Source organism: Apis laboriosa, unplaced genomic scaffold (genome assembly GCF_014066325.1).
Source record: "Apis laboriosa isolate Shangri-la unplaced genomic scaffold, ASM1406632v1 scaffold26_cov146, whole genome shotgun sequence".
Lineage (NCBI taxonomy): Eukaryota > Metazoa > Arthropoda > Insecta > Hymenoptera > Apidae > Apis > Apis laboriosa.
The window spans coordinates 4,008,551-4,030,035 of record NW_025222592.1 but is presented as its reverse complement, the minus strand read 5'-3'; the positions used below and the strand labels follow the sequence as shown (position 1 = coordinate 4,030,035).

General features: G+C 29.0%; 1 protein-coding gene across 1 annotated transcript; it reads right to left on the bottom strand.

Moving 5' to 3' along the window:
• Positions 1–976: 976 nt before the first annotated feature.
• Positions 977–19,754, bottom strand: LOC122713943 (dynein axonemal heavy chain 8). Its single transcript, XM_043934784.1, has 61 exons — positions 19,695–19,754; positions 19,430–19,606; positions 19,133–19,354; positions 18,939–19,040; positions 18,729–18,875; positions 18,380–18,654; positions 17,982–18,321; positions 17,679–17,905; positions 17,042–17,526; positions 16,673–16,832; positions 16,385–16,596; positions 16,183–16,298; positions 15,708–15,888; positions 15,252–15,589; positions 15,020–15,183; positions 14,555–14,809; positions 14,229–14,469; positions 13,953–14,152; positions 13,689–13,860; positions 13,476–13,621; positions 13,265–13,403; positions 12,961–13,191; positions 12,654–12,859; positions 12,229–12,449; positions 11,857–12,142; positions 11,488–11,626; positions 11,194–11,414; positions 10,920–11,103; positions 10,718–10,858; positions 10,293–10,640; positions 10,004–10,193; positions 9,775–9,920; positions 9,510–9,708; positions 9,336–9,454; positions 8,928–9,264; positions 8,464–8,734; positions 8,189–8,389; positions 7,855–8,100; positions 7,413–7,731; positions 7,088–7,314; positions 6,767–6,989; positions 6,503–6,679; positions 6,256–6,423; positions 5,983–6,198; positions 5,767–5,904; positions 5,249–5,545; positions 5,023–5,178; positions 4,786–4,941; positions 4,590–4,725; positions 4,366–4,517; positions 4,029–4,282; positions 3,522–3,950; positions 3,173–3,449; positions 2,926–3,112; positions 2,606–2,867; positions 2,289–2,528; positions 1,896–2,205; positions 1,623–1,812; positions 1,435–1,556; positions 1,203–1,364; positions 977–1,102 (listed from the first exon to the last, which is right to left on the bottom strand). Exons 1-61 carry the CDS (start codon positions 19,710–19,712, stop codon positions 977–979), a joined length of 12,927 nt encoding a protein of 4,308 aa, XP_043790719.1. The 5' UTR covers positions 19,713–19,754.
• Between the last annotated feature and the right edge of the window lie 1,731 nt (positions 19,755–21,485).

Here is a 21,485-nt window from a genome sequence, read left to right as displayed (position 1 = left end):
TTTGCGTGACATCATATAACACACGTGTATAACGAATGTAATACTTCTACCATACGCGTATCACGATTTCGATATAATTGTAATAATATTTCACAATTTTATCAAATAAAAATGTTAATAAATTAGATAATTATAATGAAAATATAATAGAATCATAATATTTCTTTGAAATTACACTATTTTACGAATTTTTTAAAAATCGAATAACTAATACTGCGCACAACGTGACTTAACAATTACGCGCTAAAACAAGAACTGAAAATTTTTCAATATGGAGGATTGACGCTGTTAATAATGCGCAATAAAATCTAATTTTTATGTTATAATATTTATAATTAAATTGAAAAAAATATAAATGAAAAATAAAATATCAAAAATTTTTAATTGATTTATTAATTTTATATTTATACAATAATCAAATATTAGTTGTAAAAATAATTTTTACTACTTCATTTATATATATAAATAACGAATTGAATCGTGAAATATGATTGGTAATTGGCGATTGGTAATTAATTTTTAAAATAATAATTGAGGTCAATTACGAATAACATCTGTATATAAAATTTTTATATTTTTATATATTCTTTTTAAATTATAAATAATATCATTATAAATTAATGTAATTTTGAATAGTTTTTATAATGACTCAAAAATTTCTAACATTTTTATTCATTGTATTTCACAAAAATTTTTTTAATAAATCAATGAAAGTTTATAATTTATTCTTGTGCAATTTTTCGTGAAAATATATGTGAAAAAAAGGATTATCATGTGTTTTCGATAAGATTCGATATAAATTATCAATCATGATTCTTATAATAATAAATATTAGTCGACTTCAATTAAAAGTAAGTAAATAAATATTTATATTTATTTATATCACAGTTTGACATTAAATTGTTTATAATTCATGAAATCGAATGATTGTCGTATCATTTTATAATTTTAACATATCATGCATTTTATATTCATTTTATTTAATATCACATAATAATGCAACTCCACGTAAAACCCAAAAATCCGGAGATCTAATTGTTTGTAACCACAATGGTGTTATTAATAACACATATGTTCTTTGTGGCTTTTTATATACTGGACACTATAAATATCATAAAAATATTAATAAATTTATTAAATTTTCTGTGTTGAATTTTAATTATATAGGATTTTTGACTGACCTAATGAATTATGGTACTTGCCTGATATAATTTTGGATCTTTGTCAGGAACATTGTATAAGGCAAAAATATGAATAACAGGCATTAATACAAATAGAATTTTACTTGCTGATTCACACAATCTATTATTCCTTTTGTCCCATCCAGCTCCTTCAAGAAATAGTCCATATACGAAAACTCCTTCCTAATTATACGAATAACAGTTATTATTTGCTAAATTATTAAATTATATGAACATAATATAATTAACATACTGCAGGTGGAGCTTTAATTTCGTCTGCTGTATAACGTAGAACTTCATTATGTAAAGTTACATTATCCAAAGCCCATCCTTTATGAGCTCTTGTTACTTCTTGCTTCATTGCAGTCAAAAATCCTATATAATTAAAATTCAATAATTTTATAATTAAATTACACAGTTCTTCTATAAATTATTATGTACCTTGAGGATTAAAAAATCCAGTCATCCAAAATTTTGCTGGTCTACCAGTAAATAACCAAGAAGAAAATTGTCTATTTCTTTCTAATAGTTCAGTAAACCAGAAACCAAGAGAAGCAGATTCCCATGATTTTACTCTCCATATCTTTGGTACTTTAGCATCATATATATTATCAAGAGCATCTCTTAATTCCTAAATGTATTTGATATAATATTTATACTATTTAATATAAAATTCATAAAATATTATTTAATAAAATTCATAAAGAGAATTACTTCACACATTATGATAACACCTTCTATGGCAAGTAAAAGATCTTTCAACATAGCATCCACTAATTTAATAACTACTTGTATTCTATCAATTTCTTGTCTCAAAAAAATAGTCATTGGTGCAGTAGCTCCTAATATTTGACATCTTTGTTTCACTTCATATGGATCATAACTTGATGGTAATTTTTTTAACATTTCATTTGTTTGTCTGGCTACAACTACTTCCCTGCTTTCAGCACCAACTACACCTGCTTCTTTTGGTTGTACAAATAATATATTATCTAAAACAGCCTGTGTAGTATTAGCCATATATCTATAATCATGATATAAATTTTTGTATAAATTTTTTTCAATAAATTTCTCTAAATTTATAACATTGTAAAAAAATTTTCTTACGTAATATTTGCATTAGCATGCAAACCATAAACTTGTGGTGGATCTACAGTATTCATATCATCAATTACTTTTAGATACTCTTGTACAGTCTTATAAGTTAAGACTGAATATCCTTTATAAAATTGAAATTCTTCTGTAAAAATAGTATCAAAAAACCACAGTTTAGTAAATGTATTCAACAATCTTTTATCATAGTCATCTGTGACACGTCCTCCATATTGCACTTCTGCTATCATATATCTAAAATTATCATTTTAAATTGTCAATTGATTAATTATCATTTTAATTGATTAAGAAATACTATTTTCTTGTATTACCTTATAGTATGCCAACTAATCCCTAGTTTTACATCAAACTCATTTAAATAATTGTTAATAAATATACAAGATGCCAACCAATCAGACATATTAAATTCATATGGTATATTCCAACCAAGGGGGCCAAATTTTCTTCTTTCTTGTACAACAGTATGCAAAAATGATATTGTGTATATAATTGGTATGTATTGCCAAGCATCACATTGATCTAACATTTCTTGATGCATTCCACTATATGTAGCAAGCAAACCTGCTCTTATTCCTGAAATAAAAAGAAAAAGTAGAAATAAAAGTGAAAAACAAAATTATTTCTTTTTTACCTCGTGGTGGTTCATAAGTAAATTTTATAGACATTTGTAAAAGAGATATTGGAAAATTTTTATGCGGTTCTGTGGTAATCCATATGCGAAAATCAGGATGTGATTCCTCCATTTCCAAAAGGAAGTTAACTAATTCAAGCATATATTCCAAACCCAAATGGCAATTTTGACACAATGCCCAGAAACCCTATAAATTCATATATTCATTTTCTGTCTTATTTCATTTAAATTTTTCATAAAAACGAACTTCAGTTTTTGCATTTTGAAGTAATTTTCTTGCATGGATTTCTTGTCCTTGTCCCATTGAGATACTTTTACATTTAATCTCCAGTTTCTTAGCAAGGTGTTCTATAGCAGGTGTAGGATCAGATCCCATACTTAGAAAACAAATCATTGGAGTGTTTGGTCTTGATTCACTATGCATTACATCAAAAAGTGTAATTACAGGTTCTGCATATCTTTCTCCCAAAGAACTTGATATATATTTTCGCGATTGTGGTAGAGTTCTATCTAAACACCATGCTCTAAAATTAATAATGCATTACGTATATCTATTGATATAAATATTTAAAATTAAATTAAACAACAAATGCAACCTAATTAACAATAAACGACGAAAAGTATCTAAATTGTTATAGCCATTTGGTATTACTTCTTCTTCTGGAGTAGGTTTATCAAACCATTGTTTCCATTGTTTTTCAGATGCTGGTATTTGAGAAGGAATATATTGAAAGTGTCTTAAGAAAGATAGTGCGATTAAATTAAGCCAAGTCATATCAGTAATCCATTTGCAAGGTTTTGGCGAAACAGTATTCAAATCCAAGGCTGCACCACCTTTTATGAAATATTGAAATTCTTCATGATTAATAACTTCCCGCTGTAAATCAATCTTCAACGTCATTAATAAAATGTACATGTATTTATGAATCTCATAAAGGCCCCTTGCTTTATATTTAAAAATTTCAAAGGTGAGATAGTCGATGATAAAATTGATTCTTCTTTGAGTAACTGGACTCTTTTCAGATCTAAAATGAACCAATGATTTTTTTGATATCCAATTCTTTATCACTTGTTCAATATTATATTATTTATATTATATAAACCTTTCCATAGAAAGATCGAAACGTTCCAAGAATTGGACAAGTGATGTTTGATACATGCAATTGACTAAAGACATATCGCAAATTAAAAAGTATAAAATACTTCCACGTGTCGCGACTGGCCGAAATTCTTCACGTGCTGTATCGATTCTTAATTCGGTATCTTTAGCGATACTTAATTTTTCATTGATCTCAGCTGCAGTTTGTTTCGTTACATTTAAAACAGACATTAATTCTACATCTTCTATTAAAGGCCCCTAAAAATTGAAATAATGGAAAAATTAATAAAATTTAGAAATAATAATTATAAATAATGATTATACATAACATAAATACACACTTCTACGGTGGTCAATTTATGCAAAAGATTGGCTTCCAATTCTTTGATCTTTCTATTGTTTGCAGTTACATCTGCTATCAATTGCGTTTTTTCTGTTTCTAATTCTTTTTTCTCTGTTAAAATAACTCTTCCCAATAATTGATCTTCTAATCCTATAAATATATGAAAAAAATAATAAATATTCTATCTTTGTATTATTTGTTTAAATTATAAAAGATGATTGCCTTTTATTGTGACCGTAAAATCAATTATAGCAGCACGTGCAAATATTTCTGGTGTATATGCTGGATTCGGTAATTTCGTAGTGATGTAAAGTCTAAAGTCCTTATGAATATCCACTTCTTTATCACCTAATTTTACCTATGGAAATATATCAATATTTTTATAATCAGATCTTTTATGAAAAAATTTAAATATTACCTTTAAAGTAGTTCCTATTTTTATAAAATTATGTTCTAATAGATTATCTAAAACGGGATCCAACTCCTCTCCTACATCTTCGATTAACAATGGACGACCCAAAGAAACACAATCTTCCAAATGATTTCTAAAATATTTGTGTGAAAGAAACGTAGGCTAAAATTGAACATTAAGGTAAATTAATATTTTATAATAATTAAATAATTAAATTATTTTGACAAAAAAAAAAGATTTTACCTGTAAATAAAATTCTGCCTCCTTTTTCCTGATCCAAGCTTTACCTTGTAATTGTGGATCAATTAAAAGAGGATATCTATTTGATTGTGTTACTATAATTCCATTTTGAACAGATAAATCATCCGTTGGAAGGCCTTGCAAATTCCATTCTCCAATCTTTAAAAAATCAAATTTATAATTCCATCGAATAATATGATTAATAAATTTTTTCAGATTTTTCACCCACGGTAGCAGTATCGATCAAACTGGCTGTAATATTTATCACGAGAGAAATTGGAATTTTTCGATTCTGGATAAGGTCAAACCACTGTCTTTGCACTAAGATTCTGAATTCTTGATTAAATGGTCCACAATATGATAAGAAGCCCATTAGGATTAACACATCGCCAACCAAACGATCAGTTTCCGATTTAAACGCAGTCAATTGCTCCGTCCACCTTATTCTTTCGCCAGAAAGGCCTTCTATCATTGCTGTAGCGGTATCCATTTTTGCTTGACAAATTTCGGCTAGATCAATTATTTTCTAACAAATATAAAGATAAAATATTTATTATTTAATTTAATAAATATAAAAAACATATAAAAAAAGTAGAAAAAAAATAGAAAAAAAGTGAAAAAAGCTTTGAACATTGCAAATTTTCAAAATTCTGGAAATGTGATTTTCAGAATTAAAAAAAAAATTTTCAACTCAATGTTAGCTCGAGATCTTAGAAATCCATATATTCTTAATATTTTATAAATTACTTGGCGTTCTTCCATCACGCCATCGAACTCCTTCTGTACGACTTTCAAGTCTTCTTCTTTTTCTCTTAAAAGATTTTCAGCATCCATTAGATTTTTATTTGCTTTTTCATATTTACTCTCTTGCACTGCCAAATTTGCCTGAATTCAAAAATCTTTGTAAATACAGAAGTTTGGATAAATAGATTCTGTAGTTTTAATGATTAGAATGAAAAGTACTTTTAAAGGAAGAACATCTTTATTTATCCCATAAAACGTAACCATAGAAATGGTCCATTGAATGAGACCAGCAACATTTCCGCAAGCTTGCAATGCAGCTTCATACGTGTATAAATGATAATTCAAGTATGGTATCATTAAATCAATAGTTTCAGCGTTGATGTTATCCTTTGGGAAATGTTGCAAATTGTATAGAAATCTAACATCAGCCATCATCTATAAAGAATCTTATATGTTAAATGAATACTTATTAAAACTTACTAAAACAATTACCTTTAATGCTTCACCCCATGAAGGATGTAAAAATTGATGATCATAATCAGGTTTAACGGGGTCTAATTTTCTTCCAAACAATATTATCACGCAATCCATGATAAGGGTAATCAGATATGGTGGTTTTCCTAATTTTCTCACTGTAGCAATATCAGCAGCTTTTATAGTCTAAAAAATTTCATAAAATTGTATAAAATCAATTTAAAAAAAATATATATATATAAACTTTATTAAAAAGAAACCGTACTTGCAAGGCAGCTTCTGCTGCCAATAAAGCAGGCTCAGCAGCTTTCAATTTTTGTTCAGCTATAGCTTTGTCTTTTGCAATCGATTTCAAAATAGTTTCTGCCTCATCCTTAGAAACTTGCACCTGTGCCATTACCGTTTCTGCTTCTTTCTTTTTTTGATTTACAGTAATTAAAATCTACAAAGGAACGATGTGATAAAAACATGTGATAATTCAGAAAAATAAGAAATGTGTTAATTGTTAATGCAAAAGAGAAATACGAACAGCTTCGACTTGCACATTTTTCTCAGCGATCTCCTGCTGATTTTTCTCAAGGATTTTACGTAACTCGTCAACTTGAGCCGCAGCGTCGACTAACTTACTTAAACCACTGCTCATACGAAATGCAAGAGTGTTAATATTATCCAAACGTTGCTTATAAAGTGCTTTATATCCACTTAGAAATGTTAAGAATGATTTTGGAGTGACGTATACTTGTCTTCTAAATCTGTTTAGGAAAAAAGATTATATGTATGAAAAAATGAATTATATTAGAATATTAATAATATTATAATTACAGGTATAGTAGCATGATAATTAATATACCTATCAAAGTATTGCTCGCACATATCGTTTATATAATTGTGCATGTCTCCCATAACTTCTACCAGTTGTTGTTTTGTTTCTGGACTAGCTATAATTTTATATCCTTCTAGGAAATGATCACTGACCGCATATAAAGCATCAATGGGCCATTTCCAAAACCAATTTAATGTACAACCGGATATAAGACCAGGGAATTTTAATGAACGAGTCCTGAACTTTTCACCAACCTGTAATTCACAAATGTAAGTGTAATATGATTCATTTTTTATAGTCTTTGATTAAAAAAAAAATAATAATAATAATAATAATAATAAGTTATACTTACTGGTGAAAAGCACAAAACCATATGCAGATTATCCTTTGCACGTGTCAGAAAATAATCATAAAGATTATCAGGAGTTGGTGGTCGCTTTGGATCATCACGCTTCATCATAGGAGTCACTGTCGTTCGGATATCATCCATTTCATCAGCTGGAAATAGACCTGCAATTTCTCCAACGCTCAATATATTGTTAATGTATTCCAGGAAAGCTTCCTCTTTTATTTCATTATCGGTAAATATAAATGTTTGTCCTTTGCTTCCTGTACCAGCTGCATGATACACTTTTCTTATATCTTCCAATAAACTTGGAACATTATAAATCCTAATAATGATAAAGATTAATTGAATACCTGTTAATTTTTATTAGGCATATATGAACATTTTTCCAAGCGATTTACTGAAACATTTGATCTTAATGTTATTTAGATGTTCTTTCGTTAATTACCTGGTCAATATAATCTGGAAAAAGTTAAAACCGGCAATAAAAGCGGCAAGACGAGTGAGACTTTGTTTGCCTGATCCTCCAACTCCCACTAGCATCGCATTGCTTCGAGGAACACCCAGGATTCTTGATATTCGCATCAAATGTACCAAAGCATCATGGAAGAATACTAAATCAAGAGTTAACCCTCGAATGTATTCGTTGAATTGTTCCATATTTTGTTGGACCTTTCCGATCACAAATTCGAAACTGTAAAAAAGGTATATTTTGAATTAATTAATCTTGCCATAATTTTTAATGATATGATTAGATTAGAAGTATCTTTTTGAAACAAAACCTTGGCATTTCTTCATAAATTTTTGGCGCCTCGAAAACAAAATCTTCTGGCTCATCTCCGGTAGGTTCCGGTGGTTCACGTAGGAAATTCACAAAATATGTTTCTACGGGTTCGTAGAAAATAAAATCGGGACCTAACATCTTCTCAGCTGTTCGTCTCAATGTATTCACGAACCACGTAGTATCCTCCTCACTTGTAAATCTATTAATAAAAATAAGTAAGAAAAGATTATATCAATTAATTAAAAGAAATTATCAAGTGCATAACAAACCGACCGATCCGCAATTACACGAGTACACTCATGCTCCCAGAGTTTCAATAGTCTGGTTCTCGAATCGCATTCGGCTCTCTCGATTCTAAGAATACCTTCCCAAATTCGAGACAAATCTCTCAGATTAAAAACGTAATGGAATTTTGCCGGTGTAGGTAACATTTTTATCTTAGTCTGTTGCCATAAGACTCTCGTCAGAGGTATCAATTTTGGCAGGAATTCCACTATATCTTGACTAAATCTGTTAATGCAGAAGTATCCTTCTCCAATGCTTCCTATACATTTTTTAAATATTTAAATTTTATTAAATGTAATATTTTTATCATCATTATAATGAAGTCATATTATATGGAAAAAAAAAAAAAGAAAGAAATAATTTATTTGTAAGAATGAGATTCAGTGTTGATATGGATTTTAAATGATATATTTAATTGATATAATATATCAATTTCACTAATATGTTCTTACTAAAAATCGTATCCATGGATTTATTCGATGGCAATGTACAGTTAAAGATATTAAATTGTCTCTTCAATCTTGGTGGTATATCATTTCTACCTCCACCTGGATGAATCATGGCGGCGAGCATTTGGATGTCTTGTATAGTAGAGAAATCACCAGGCTTATCCAAAGAATAAAAACCTCCATACTCCATCAATTGACGGACGATCTCATTTGTAATTTGATCTCCCCATTCATTTATTTCTGGCATATTTATATCGTCGATGAAAATGCTCATTTTTCGGCCACCCGGAGGACCATAAGTGGTTCCCACTCTTTTCTCCACATAACTTTCGAAAACCCTCTAAACAAAACCTTAATTCTGTTAACAGGAAAAATATCATTGATATAATTTTCCAATTTGGAATTAATTACCTGAACCATATTAGGAGTGGATGCGGAAGAAAAACTAAAGGATTTGGACAGATGCACTTCCGGATTATAATGGGACATGAAGCTTTTGATTATGACTGTTTTTGCAGTACCTTGCTCTCCTATAATAATCAAGTAATAGAGGTTTAAAATAAATAAAAAATAGAGTTCTCATACCTATGAGCAACACTGCTTTTCCTTGTTTTGCAATTGTTTCAACCAGAAACATGGTTCTAGTATTGTCTATGTTAGGAACAAGGATAGTATAGTATTTGATAATTTGATCTGGTGGATAAATGAACTGTGGAACTTTTTCAGACCAATGTATCCATTGTCCATCTTCTGATACCAAATATTCAAAAATGGTCTCGTCATCCTATAATTATCAATATGATTATTCATATAATTATTCTTATTTCCATAATAACTATTATATAATTACACTGCATATTGGCCAATGACACTTCGATTCGTGAAGAAGTACAAATTCTTGCAATTGATTACGCTCTTCTATTTCCAATGCAGCACTCAAAGTCCACATAAGCGAGAAAAGGAATATCTTTTCTATATGATAATCCGGAAGTAATTCTAAACATCATAAATTGATATCAAAATTCTTTTTTTTTTTTCGTAAATAAATCGCAATTACATGAATAAAAAAAAATACATACTAGCTACATCTTTATTATTATAAAGCAAGCCATCTAATAGATCGATACATTGTCTTATGTACATAGCTTCCAAAATAGCCATTTTTACAGGAAGCTTCGTTTGAACGAACAAATGAGCGTCATTGTAGATTTTATTGAATAAATTATTCAATATCTCTACCAATGCAGGTGGTTGTTTCTTGAACCACCCCTAAGTATTAATAAGAAAAAATTATTTCATATTAAATATCAAAAAAAAAAAAAAAAAAAGATAATTAAAATTAAATAATTTTCAGGATATTCTCATCACCTGCAGAATGGTGTACCATTTGAGTACAGAAGCACTTAAGAACACCATACCCATACGGGATATCGTGGCCGGCGATGCATTATCGACATTATCTGGTTCAAAGACCAATTTAGTGTTCGGCGCCATGATTATGCGATCGCCATTCGCTAGAGTCAGCGTCTTATTATCATCAAGCACAGAATTTAAATTCTCGATCCATACAGCATCGACAGGACCGTCCAAAACCATCCATAAATTTTCCGTTTTCTTTGTCTGCGTCGATCTTCTCCATATTATTGAGAAAATACCGTCTGTCCAATCATTCGTCGCTACATCCAATTTACCGAACATTTGGGACGCGGTTATGGCCTAAAACAATTGCTGGTTATTATAAATTCATCCCATCAAACTAATCAAAGTTTAACGAGTTTGAACTAAAAACTAACTTTAGGATTCATTCTGACTTCTTTATGAGGCATACCCATCTCTGTTAAAGCTTTCATAAGCGCCCACATACACATAGTTTTTCCAGATCCTGTTGGACCAAGCACCATTAAACCATGGCGAACCAGAGAAGTTTCATACAACTAGAAATACGCAGGATATTATCATCTTGAATTATTTTTAAAGTTGCGCTGCATAGAGTACTTGGACCGTCTTCAAATTCCATTCGGGATTATTCATTATACCAAGTGCAACAGTTGCATTTGCGATCGCCTTCTGCAAATCTTTGTATACCTGAACCCTGAGCTTTATTCCTGGGAACATATCTTCGATGAGGGACATGAATAAAGGTTCGTCTTCGTCTACCAATTTTGATAGATTCATATCTCTATATAATGTTATAATTAAAAATATTTTATTTTTTATTAAGACTATTAAGATTTTTCATAATCAGCTGTAATTGCTGAACTCGTTTTACCTCAAAACTCTCATTAAGGTGGTTTCTTCAGAATCGGTGGGATTCGCTCGTTTCTGTGCGCCAAGAGTTCGCAAGCAAGATAATATATTTCTTAAACCGAAATCGTAATGTACCTGCTTGCTTAATTGCTCCTCGCACAATTTGTATAGAGTGAAAAACTTTCGCGCTAACAAAACGTTTTCTTTGAAACCACAAGCTGCCAATTTCACACGCATAATTATCTAAGTAGAAGTATATTTATACAATTATGAATTCATTCAATAAATAACACGTATTATTTCTGTATGTTGATACTTGTCTATCAGGAACCATCATGGATACGCTTCTGAATTGTATCTTTAAATTTTCTGGCAATTCTTGGCGACCAGCATAGCCAGGATTCATAGTGATAAAAATTCCAAGCTCATAGTTCAATTTGTATATTTCACCATCGCTATACAATATATATTTTGCATTATCAAATTAATCTTGAAATATGAAAATATTTCAATAAGATTATCTATTATTAATACAAATAACGTAAGTACTTTTTAAGTATTTTTATAAAAATAAAAAAAAACAATAAGCCGATTTTTAAACGATCCAATTACAAAAATATCCTTGAATATCTCTTGAAATATAAATATAAATATAANATATATATATATATATATATATATATACCTAAAAAGAAAAGTTAATTTTCTTTCTTTTCTTGCAGTGAGTACGATTGCTATTTGCTGAGCAGCGACCGACAAAACCGGTAAATCGATACGATTAAACTCGTCGAAGCAGCCCCAGGATCCAGACATGGCTAATCCTTTAAATATTCTACCCAGACCGCGGAAATCCATTTGGTCGGAGCAATTAAATACCACCACGTATTTTCCAAGTGCTTTCCCCATATCCTTTGTGGTTTCCGTTTTACCAGTGCCGGCTGGTCCCGCGGGTGCACCACCAAAATTCATACCTAAAGGTTGGAAATTTTAAAAACATAATATTAATAATATTAGAAATTATTTCTTAAACTTAATATAAAAGAAATATTTATCTTACCCACAGCTTGAGCTAATGTTATGTAGCATCTATCGGTAAGAGGAGTAATAGCAAGTCGGTCGGTACATCCTAGAAACTCATTTTGATAGATAAAATCAATGTCTGTGATTTGTATAGGAACTTCTTCCGTCTCAGGATTATAATAATATCTACATTGTTTCAACCACTCGAAATCGTTCACATTGCGAATTCTGAGAGTGCACAGATCGTCGAATATGTCTCTAAAAAAATTCATAAAAGAATGGAATTGGAATGTAAAATTTGAAATAAATGTCAAATCTTTTTATATTCTATTTATGTAAAGAATAGAAATTGGTTTCATTCTTAAATATAAAATATAGATTCCTCGTTCTTTTTATCATAAATGAAATTTTTTAATTTTTTAGTGACAGTGGAATATAATTAGATTTGCATTTACATTATACCTTTGATGCACATGAATAGTAATTAAGGCCTCGTATTTCGCTCTCGCATATTTCGTCAAATCTTTGACAGTCACTTCAATGAGACTGTTCAATAAGTCTAGAAACCATTGATTCGTTCTCTTCATTATTCCTCTGTCTCGTTTTACTGTGGTGAGAGCTACTTCAGAATCACGAGTCCATAAGACTTGCAAAGCTAACAATCCTACCTATAAAATACAATATAATTTTTAAAGAAAAAGAAGAAAACACACGATATCTTACTTGCAAAGTCGAATTTTTTATTTATTTAACACTTGCTTAAATTTACTTGTAAAATAGTAGTGTCTATCAATGCTATGAGATCAAAATCTTCATTAACAAGAGTTATCAATCCTTGAGAAATTACACTGCCTACCGAAAACTGATGAACTAATAATAAAGTGTTCAACCAATTTTCTACACCCCCTGTACATATAACATCTTTCTCTAATATAACTTTCTCGTTTTCACGAGAATACATAGCCACAATTCTTTCATATTCTTTTTCATGAAACTCTAACTGTAAATGAAAAAAATCTGAGTTGTATAAGAGAAAATCAGTTAGCAAGATTTTACTCAAATAGTTTTATTACTTTTCCTATATTGTCAAAGAAACCATCAAGATATTTCTGTATAGTGTGACAATCAGCTGCTTGACCAAGTATCTCCAATAACGTAGGATCTGATATGAAGCAAAATCTTGGAAATATGCCTCGTTTCGTTTCCAAATATCTGTAAAAGATATTTTATTTCGTTATAACTTTAATCATATCGATGATAAGGTATTCGAAGCAATTTTTATACCCGCTGAGAGATTTCTGACAGGATTCTAACTGCTCCAATAAATGTGGCAAAAATTGTTGCATCGTTTCATCTCCTGTGCACACTTCCACAGCGTTCACTCTTTCACGTGCTCGATACATAATCTTTACCCATGATTTATCAATATTCTAAAACATATAAAAACATATAATTTTCTCGATTCTCTGATCTTTAGAATTTACTTTATTTCGTTACATTAAAACGTTTCGCCTCTGCTGGAAGTTGTTTCGATATATCTCCGCCAATGAATACTGCTTCTAAGTAAGCCCATAAATTCTGGACAGTTAACCATTTTGCTAGGATTTCAGAGGTATTGCTAAGTTTACTTTGCCACAATTGTATATCTTTTTTGAAAGGCGCATTATATCTAAATTAAAAATCATATTTAAGAAACCGATATTGTTTAATTCAATATTAATCATTTTTTTTTTTTTTGAATTAAAAAATAAGTTTCCTTACCGATTTGCCAAAAGTGAACTAATGATCATCAAACTATCTTCGAGTTGAGATATTATCTCCATTGTTTCTATACCTTTCAATAATAAATCTCCTCTTTGTTTGAAAGGAGCAAATTGTAAATCCACAACAGCCCACTCTGCTATTATTTGTTTTAATTTACTATCTATATCTTGCTCTTTCACTGCACTAATGCATATATCCTAAATATTTATAAATATGTTTATAAATATTTATAATTAAAATAAAAATATCAATTTGTTTCAGTTTGAAAAATACCTCGACTTCATCTTTGTACTTCAACAAAGGTGCTTGCATCACGCATGCCAGGGTAAAAGTCTCCGATTCAACGTCGAAATGATATTTGCACAATTTCGACATTCTTTCCCAATGTCTGGGTTGCATCGCTTTATTAGCCATCAACTCTAACAATGGACAAGTCTCGTTAAAGTCGTCGATCTTCTTCTTCAAATCAATGTAAGCTGGCCAATCTCTCATAGCTTTGGGTAATCGTCGACATCTGGCGCAAGATTGCAAAATCAAGTCACGTATGCAAATATATTTACATACGTATTATGATATACAATGATACAATATGCGCTCACCTATTCTGAAATTCGCCTAATTCGGCTACTATAGCTTCGATATCGATTTCGGCCCAAGGTATATCATAGTAACTGTCGATCGTTCGTATCACTTGCAAATACAAAGTGTATAATTTCTGTAGCAAATTAATTTCTCTTTTTCTTTGATGAAGAGGTGGATAATCTGTTATCTCAATGCCGAATAAACTTTCACCGCTACTGTAAGTCTCGAACTTCTCCCATAACTCATCATGACGGCCTTGAAAGAATATGAGTCTGAAAAAATGAAGTATAAGAAGTATAATGAAGTATAATAGGTAATAAAAATTATATATATATATTTTTTATATATTTTATAATAAACATTTAAGTAATTTGAAAAAATATTTATTTATATAACATTTGAAAAATATATTAAAGGGAAAAGAGAAAATGATGATAAATCAAAATATATGATATTATACTAATATTATTAATAGATGATACCGATCACTAGCTTCTTTGGCCGGTATTCCTTCAACCATTGGACCATTCAATTCAAAATCAAGATCAAAATCAATCACCTCTTGTTTAAATATTGCAACACCATCAGTCAGTTCTTTTTTCAATGGCTCTTGCATTTCGCATATCTTTGCTTGAACTTGTTTCGCCTAGTAATAAATACATTGATATGTAGCAATTATTCGAGACAATATCAATAATCTTTCATAAGTATTACCATGTTCATCATGTTTGTAAAATTGTATCGTAAACCGTCCACTATGTCCTGTTCTTCTTTCGAAATTGGGATGTTGAATCTTCCCATCAACGTGTATGTTTCCTCGATCAAGATCAATTCTATGTCCAACATTATAAAATCATCTCGTATTTCGCTTAAACATTTCATCGCGATCCTCACATCTTCCAAATCTTTTATTACTCTAACTAGAACTTTATTTTTCTCGTTTATATATTCAGTGATCTTTTTCAATTTCTCTTTATAAGTTACAGATAACTTTTGACCCAATAATGTCTTCCATGCACGCGCTTCAACTAGAAATCCTAATTTCAATTTCTCTGCGAAGAGAAATAAAATAATTTGTAAAAAAGAGTTTATCACATCAAACGATGATGAATTGAAGATCTTTCATATGAATGTCATAATGATGGAGGAAGAAGAAAATTAATTTACTACCCATGCTAATTTTTATAGGCCCAATTATATGTGAGTCTGGCAGATTTTCGATTTCGGCAACTAAATCTTCATATTCCACGAATTTTTCTTTGATTACTTGGGTGATAGGTTCAGAATCAACGAAATTTTGCACGAGCTGATCCCTATCTTCGCTCCATATGTACGAATACTTCAAATAATACTATTGAAAAATAGTAAAATTAATATTGATCGAAAGTATCTCAAATTTTTAACTTTTTTTAAATTTTTAAAAGTATTTGGAAAAATTGCAGATAATATTATAAAAATTTAATTTAGTAACATAGTTAAAATATTTATAGTAGTACATACATACTGGTATATAAGTATTCCTTAAATATTATAATAATTAATTCTATAATACAAACTACATTTTAAAAAACTTAGAGCACAAAAATTTCTGAATTTGTTATTCGAGATTTGCTTATGGTATAGAAAAGAATGAAAGTAGAAGTACATTGCAAAGATCTTCAATATCTTCTTTTATAGTCATAATTGCACCTTGTAGGCTCATTACACATCGGACTATTTCTTTATGATCAGATATAATTTGATAGTAATTCTTCATTCCATCTATAAATAAAGAATATATTTATGTAAGAATATAATTGATACACGATTGTTTTATTATTTTTATATATCTTTTGCACGAAACAAACTTTCATTGGATATTAACTCTCTATCGATATCACGCTGTCCCCATGCTGTAATATTTTTATGATTTTCAACAATGGCGACCACTAATTTTCCAAAATAAAATTGCAACTCTTCTATCGGGGGTACTATCATGATATTTGGTATTTGCAAGATGAATGTCGTTAAAAGTATTGGCGATTTCTTTTTATCGTCACTTAAATCATTTCTCAAATGGCTATAATTAAAAGAAATCATTTTTTCATCATTTATAAAATTATCAGTTATAAAATTATAAACGACATTGAATGAACCTCATTTCAGTGACTTTTTTTCTCAATATCTCCAAGGAATTTTTTGTACACTTCACCAAAGCTTCTATGAGTTTATTATGAAAATATGCAAATAATTCCATGCAATCATTGTGCACTTTGGTTATATTAACTTTACGAGTTCTTTCGATGGGAGCGAAACCTACGATAAATAGATATAAATCATTGTTGAAATATTAAAAATATTTTTTAATTTATCGAGATCCACTTCCGTGCATTAACTTAAAATTTTGCTTTTTTCACATCACATAGTCAAATTTATGTATAAATTTAAGAAAAAAGTTTTTTTATTTTGATATATTTTTCTAAAATTTTTATAAATCTTCAAAAGAAATCAATGGGCTTAATAACCTGGCTCATATTTTCCTTTTGTCAATTTCGTTTGTGAAATATGTTTGTGTATTTTATCCGGATCAAGCCAATTATATTTAACATCTTGTACAGTCTCATCAATTACAAATTGTATAAATTTGTTTATAATTGTAATAACTGCATTTTCTGCTGCAGATGATTTAATTTCAAGATCAGCAGACACCAAGAGTCCATGAGCAATATTGTCATCTAAAAGTTGAATTGGATGCTTTGGATCGTCAGCGAGTTGTATCAAGATTGCTTCTGATATACATTCGAAGACTTCGTCAACTCTTGCTTCCTTCATGTCTTTTATCTCTTTAACAAAAATCTGCACAGACATAATCGCCTTTTTTATGGTATCACATACTTCGTCAATATTCAAAGACGTCCATGTGATTACGGACAAACAAGGTTGAAAAGCAATCTCGAGATCGACCAAAATAATTTTCATTAAATTTAAGAACAATAACGGTATAGTTCGTCTGAAAAATGAAACAAAAATGATTCCTATATTTTTTGAAATCTGAATAACATATGATATTTTAAAAATATTTTTTATAACGTGAAGTAAGACGTTCAAAAGACGTTTAGAAAGATTCTGTACTGTTTGTACTAGATGTTAAATCTCATATACCTCAATGTATCATTCTCTCTGACCAATTGTTTCACAGTTTCATACGACGAAAAAATTTTATCTTTACAAAATGTTATTATTTGTATAAAATCCGGTACTTCCAAATCAAATCTAGCCATATGTTCTGATTCACGTATCACTTCTATAATGTACGAATCAAAGTTTAAGTGATATTTATTCGTGTCCGGATGCCTTATTATCAAAGGAGAAGCCAATGCCAATCGAACCTATCAATTGATATATTTGATAATTTAGATAATAGTCAGTTTACGAATTTTTATATTTTGTAATAATTATACTTACAATCTCCGAGGAGTCAAACCATGCTTTGTGATATATCATTTCATAGTGTATGAAGACAGTGATCAAGGCATTGTAAATTTTAATACATCTTTGCATGTGCTCGTGAACAATCACTCGTTTACATTCTTTGTATATCTCCATAGAAGTTTCAATGCGTCTAAAAAGTTGTCGGATCCACAAAATACGACCGGCAATAGGTGGAACGTTTCGTGGTATCGGAGTATTTGATCTGTCTTCATTATATCTATCTCGTATATCTTCGATTTCTTTTTGAAACAATGATATAAGTTCTAAATATTTCCTGTCGATTCTCAATTCTTTAAACTTCAATTTTTGAAATCTGTGTGAATCGTATACTTTATATAAATGTAACATGGAAATGATAGAGCGAATAGTACCTTGCCACTACTCTCAATGCTTCAGTTATATTCGGCGTTTCCGATACACAGTTATAAAAGAAGTTTCTTAATTCTACTATTGTCTCTGATACGTTTTTCTTATATTGTTCGTAATCAGAATCGAAATATGGTTTTCTATGGTTTAATGGATCATAATCTTTGGATGTAATATCGTGGAAAAAACTCGAGAACTTGTTTGCAAATACGTCTATTTTCTCTATCGCGGAATTAAAAAGAAGTAAATACTTTAATGCTGTTTGTAAAACATCCATAATCTGAAAAATATATTTAATTTTTTTGTAATAATTGTTTTAGATTACGAGATTATAGAATGTTTCATCTAACTAACTTTTATTATCCTATCTTTGAAGGTATTAAACTTTCCGAAAACGTACATTTCGGATACTTCGAAAGGTTTTTCATCAGCAGATTCTTTCACATCTTTGCACATTTCGTTGTAATAGTTGTAATATTGATCGCACAATGTAATACAATCCTATAAGAAAGATAACTTTTTAACAAATCAAATTTAGAATTTTTTTTTTAAATAAATATTTACCTTTATTTTGAGTATCATATCATATTTCGAATCATTCCAAATATTTATTTTTCCGTCTTCTGTTAAATATGCTTTGCATGCTAAAATCATTTGATTTGTCATCTGAAATTTATCGTCAAATTGTTAAAATTTTATAAAATGTAAACATAATATAAAAAAAACTTATAATTTTCACTATGTCTTTGCGATAATACTTTAACAAAAACTGCAGTGACCATTCGTCTGGTATTAAAGAATCGAGAAGTAGCGTATATCATTCGTATAGCATACATAAGTGGAGGCAAATATTCTCCCATTTTTGTTGGATCGAGTCTGTACAAGGGTTGTGTAAATTTTTCTAGTGCATATAAATATTTTACATTATCTTCTGCAAGAATTTGTATTGTATCAACATGATCTTCCAGTATCTTCCATTTCTATATGTGGACAATATGAAATTTTTATCAATTCTAAATCAATTTAAAAAAGATATTTTATAAATGTAAACATACTCTTATATGTTTCGATTTTATATTTGTTAAAAAATTTATAAATGTCTGACTATATGGAGCTTTTATATGTTCAATGATTGATGAAAAACGAGCAAGCAATCTTCTCCAATAACTAAGCTCTGCATTTGGTCCCATTGTTTCTGTTTCCCTACGTAATTGTTGACTTTGAACAACAGCCTATAGTTTGCAAAAAAAAAAAATATTATAAATATTTCATTTATTTTTTTAAAATAAAAAGTAACATATATTATAAATTTTTCATTACCCGTTCCATACTTTTCATCCATAATTTAACATTCTTTTCTACAGCTATAATAGCTTCTGGATTAGTAAGACTACTTTTATATTTTTCTGGTGTTGATAAATATTTATTATAAATATTCCAATCCGTATAAAATTTTATTATGTTTTCTAAATCTATTTTAGTCGCTAAAAAAAATATAAAAATAATAATTTCATTCGATAAATTTAAATATAGTTTTATAAATTTTATAGCTTACTGCTTAAAAATTCCCAAAAATCTCTAAAATCACAAATAAAATTATTTATCACTTTTTCAGCATGTTCAGATTTTGATAATTCGCCCCACACTTTATTAACAATTATTGCTGGCAAATTTAGTCTTAAAATTAAATCTGATATAGCTGCTAGTGCACTTTGAGATACAGGATCAACTTCTGCATATGCATAATATGTGTCCTATTCAAAATTTTAATTTGTAAACACATTATAATATATGAAATTATTATTAAGGGAACATACATCAAGAAGATGTTTAATTTCAAAATCAATGTCTGATCTTAATCTATAAACTATGACACATCTACCAGAAAATTGTTCTGTAGAACCATCAGTAACACAGCAACGTATTACTTGTTCTTCACGCCCATCATGTGGAATCCAACGTCCTGAGTCTAGTTTTTCACATTTTTTTTTTTTTTATATTGATTATATTCAACAATTAAATTAACAAATATAATAAAAATGTAATTTTTTTATGATACCAAATGGAGGTGGTTCCATTGGTTGAAAGTGTATAAGAATTGCATTCTTCCCATTTTTAAGAAAAAAATTGTCAAAAACATTGATATATTCATCTTTATCAATAATTCCTTCTTCTAAAATATCAGGATTTACATTTAAAATGAAAGCAGCAACTTCCAAAACATGTCTATGTGTTGGTTTAAGTAATGCTTGTCTTGCATTTCGTTTCTCTTTATATTTAGCCTATATAAATAATAAAATAATAAAAATAACAAAAAAATAAAATATATTACTAATAAATCTAAATAAAATAGTATTTATATTTTTATTTACATACAAGTAAATCTTGTAAACTTTCTAAAGGTTCTTCTATACCAACTCTTCTTTTTAATAATTCAGCAATGCGGCGATCAATTGCTGGTTTTGTATAATCTCGAGCTGCAAAATATGCATTATGTGGCATTTTTTTTTTTTTTATTTTAAAATATGACAGAAAATTACATTACATTCAATACGAAGTGAACATCAAAGAATGTATGAAAATTAAATGATAAAAAAAAAACGATTTTTATGGGGTGTGTTAAAAAATATTTATATATAATAAGAATTAAGCAAAAATAGTAAATTTAACATAAAAAATTTGAATTGATATTATGAATTAGATAAATGTATTTTTTATTATATTTTCATTTATTTGTTTATTTTAATATTTTATAAACTTTTTACTCGTATAAATATACAATATAAATATATAATTTAAAATTTCGTTCCTTACGTGACATTCAAAATGATACGCATGCGCATTATAATTGCTGTGCACATGCAACTGCAGTGCACGTCAAATTAGAAAGGTTAAAGCAGACAGCATAAATAAAACTTCAAACATATAAAATTAAGATTAAAACTGTCAATTGTAAATCATTCAAAGTGGCAATATATATTTTTAAAATGCATTTTTATACTTCAATTTATTTCATGGTCGACTGCCGATATTTAATAAGGTTAATAAGTATTTTATACATATTAAATAGCATATTATAATTTATATTCATTAAAATGAAAATAGAATAAA

What these genes read in the sequence shown, in the direction of transcription:
- LOC122713943 (XM_043934784.1), bottom strand. An exon ending in ATATTGAAGATCTTTGCAAT is followed by an intron (nt 15,889 to 16,182) that starts GTACTTCTACTT and finishes ATTTTTCAATAG; the next exon opens with TATTATTTGAAGTATTCGTA. An exon ending in TTCAAAATGCAAAAACTGAA is followed by an intron (nt 3,113 to 3,172) that starts GTTCGTTTTTAT and finishes ATGAATTTATAG; the next exon opens with GGTTTCTGGGCATTGTGTCA.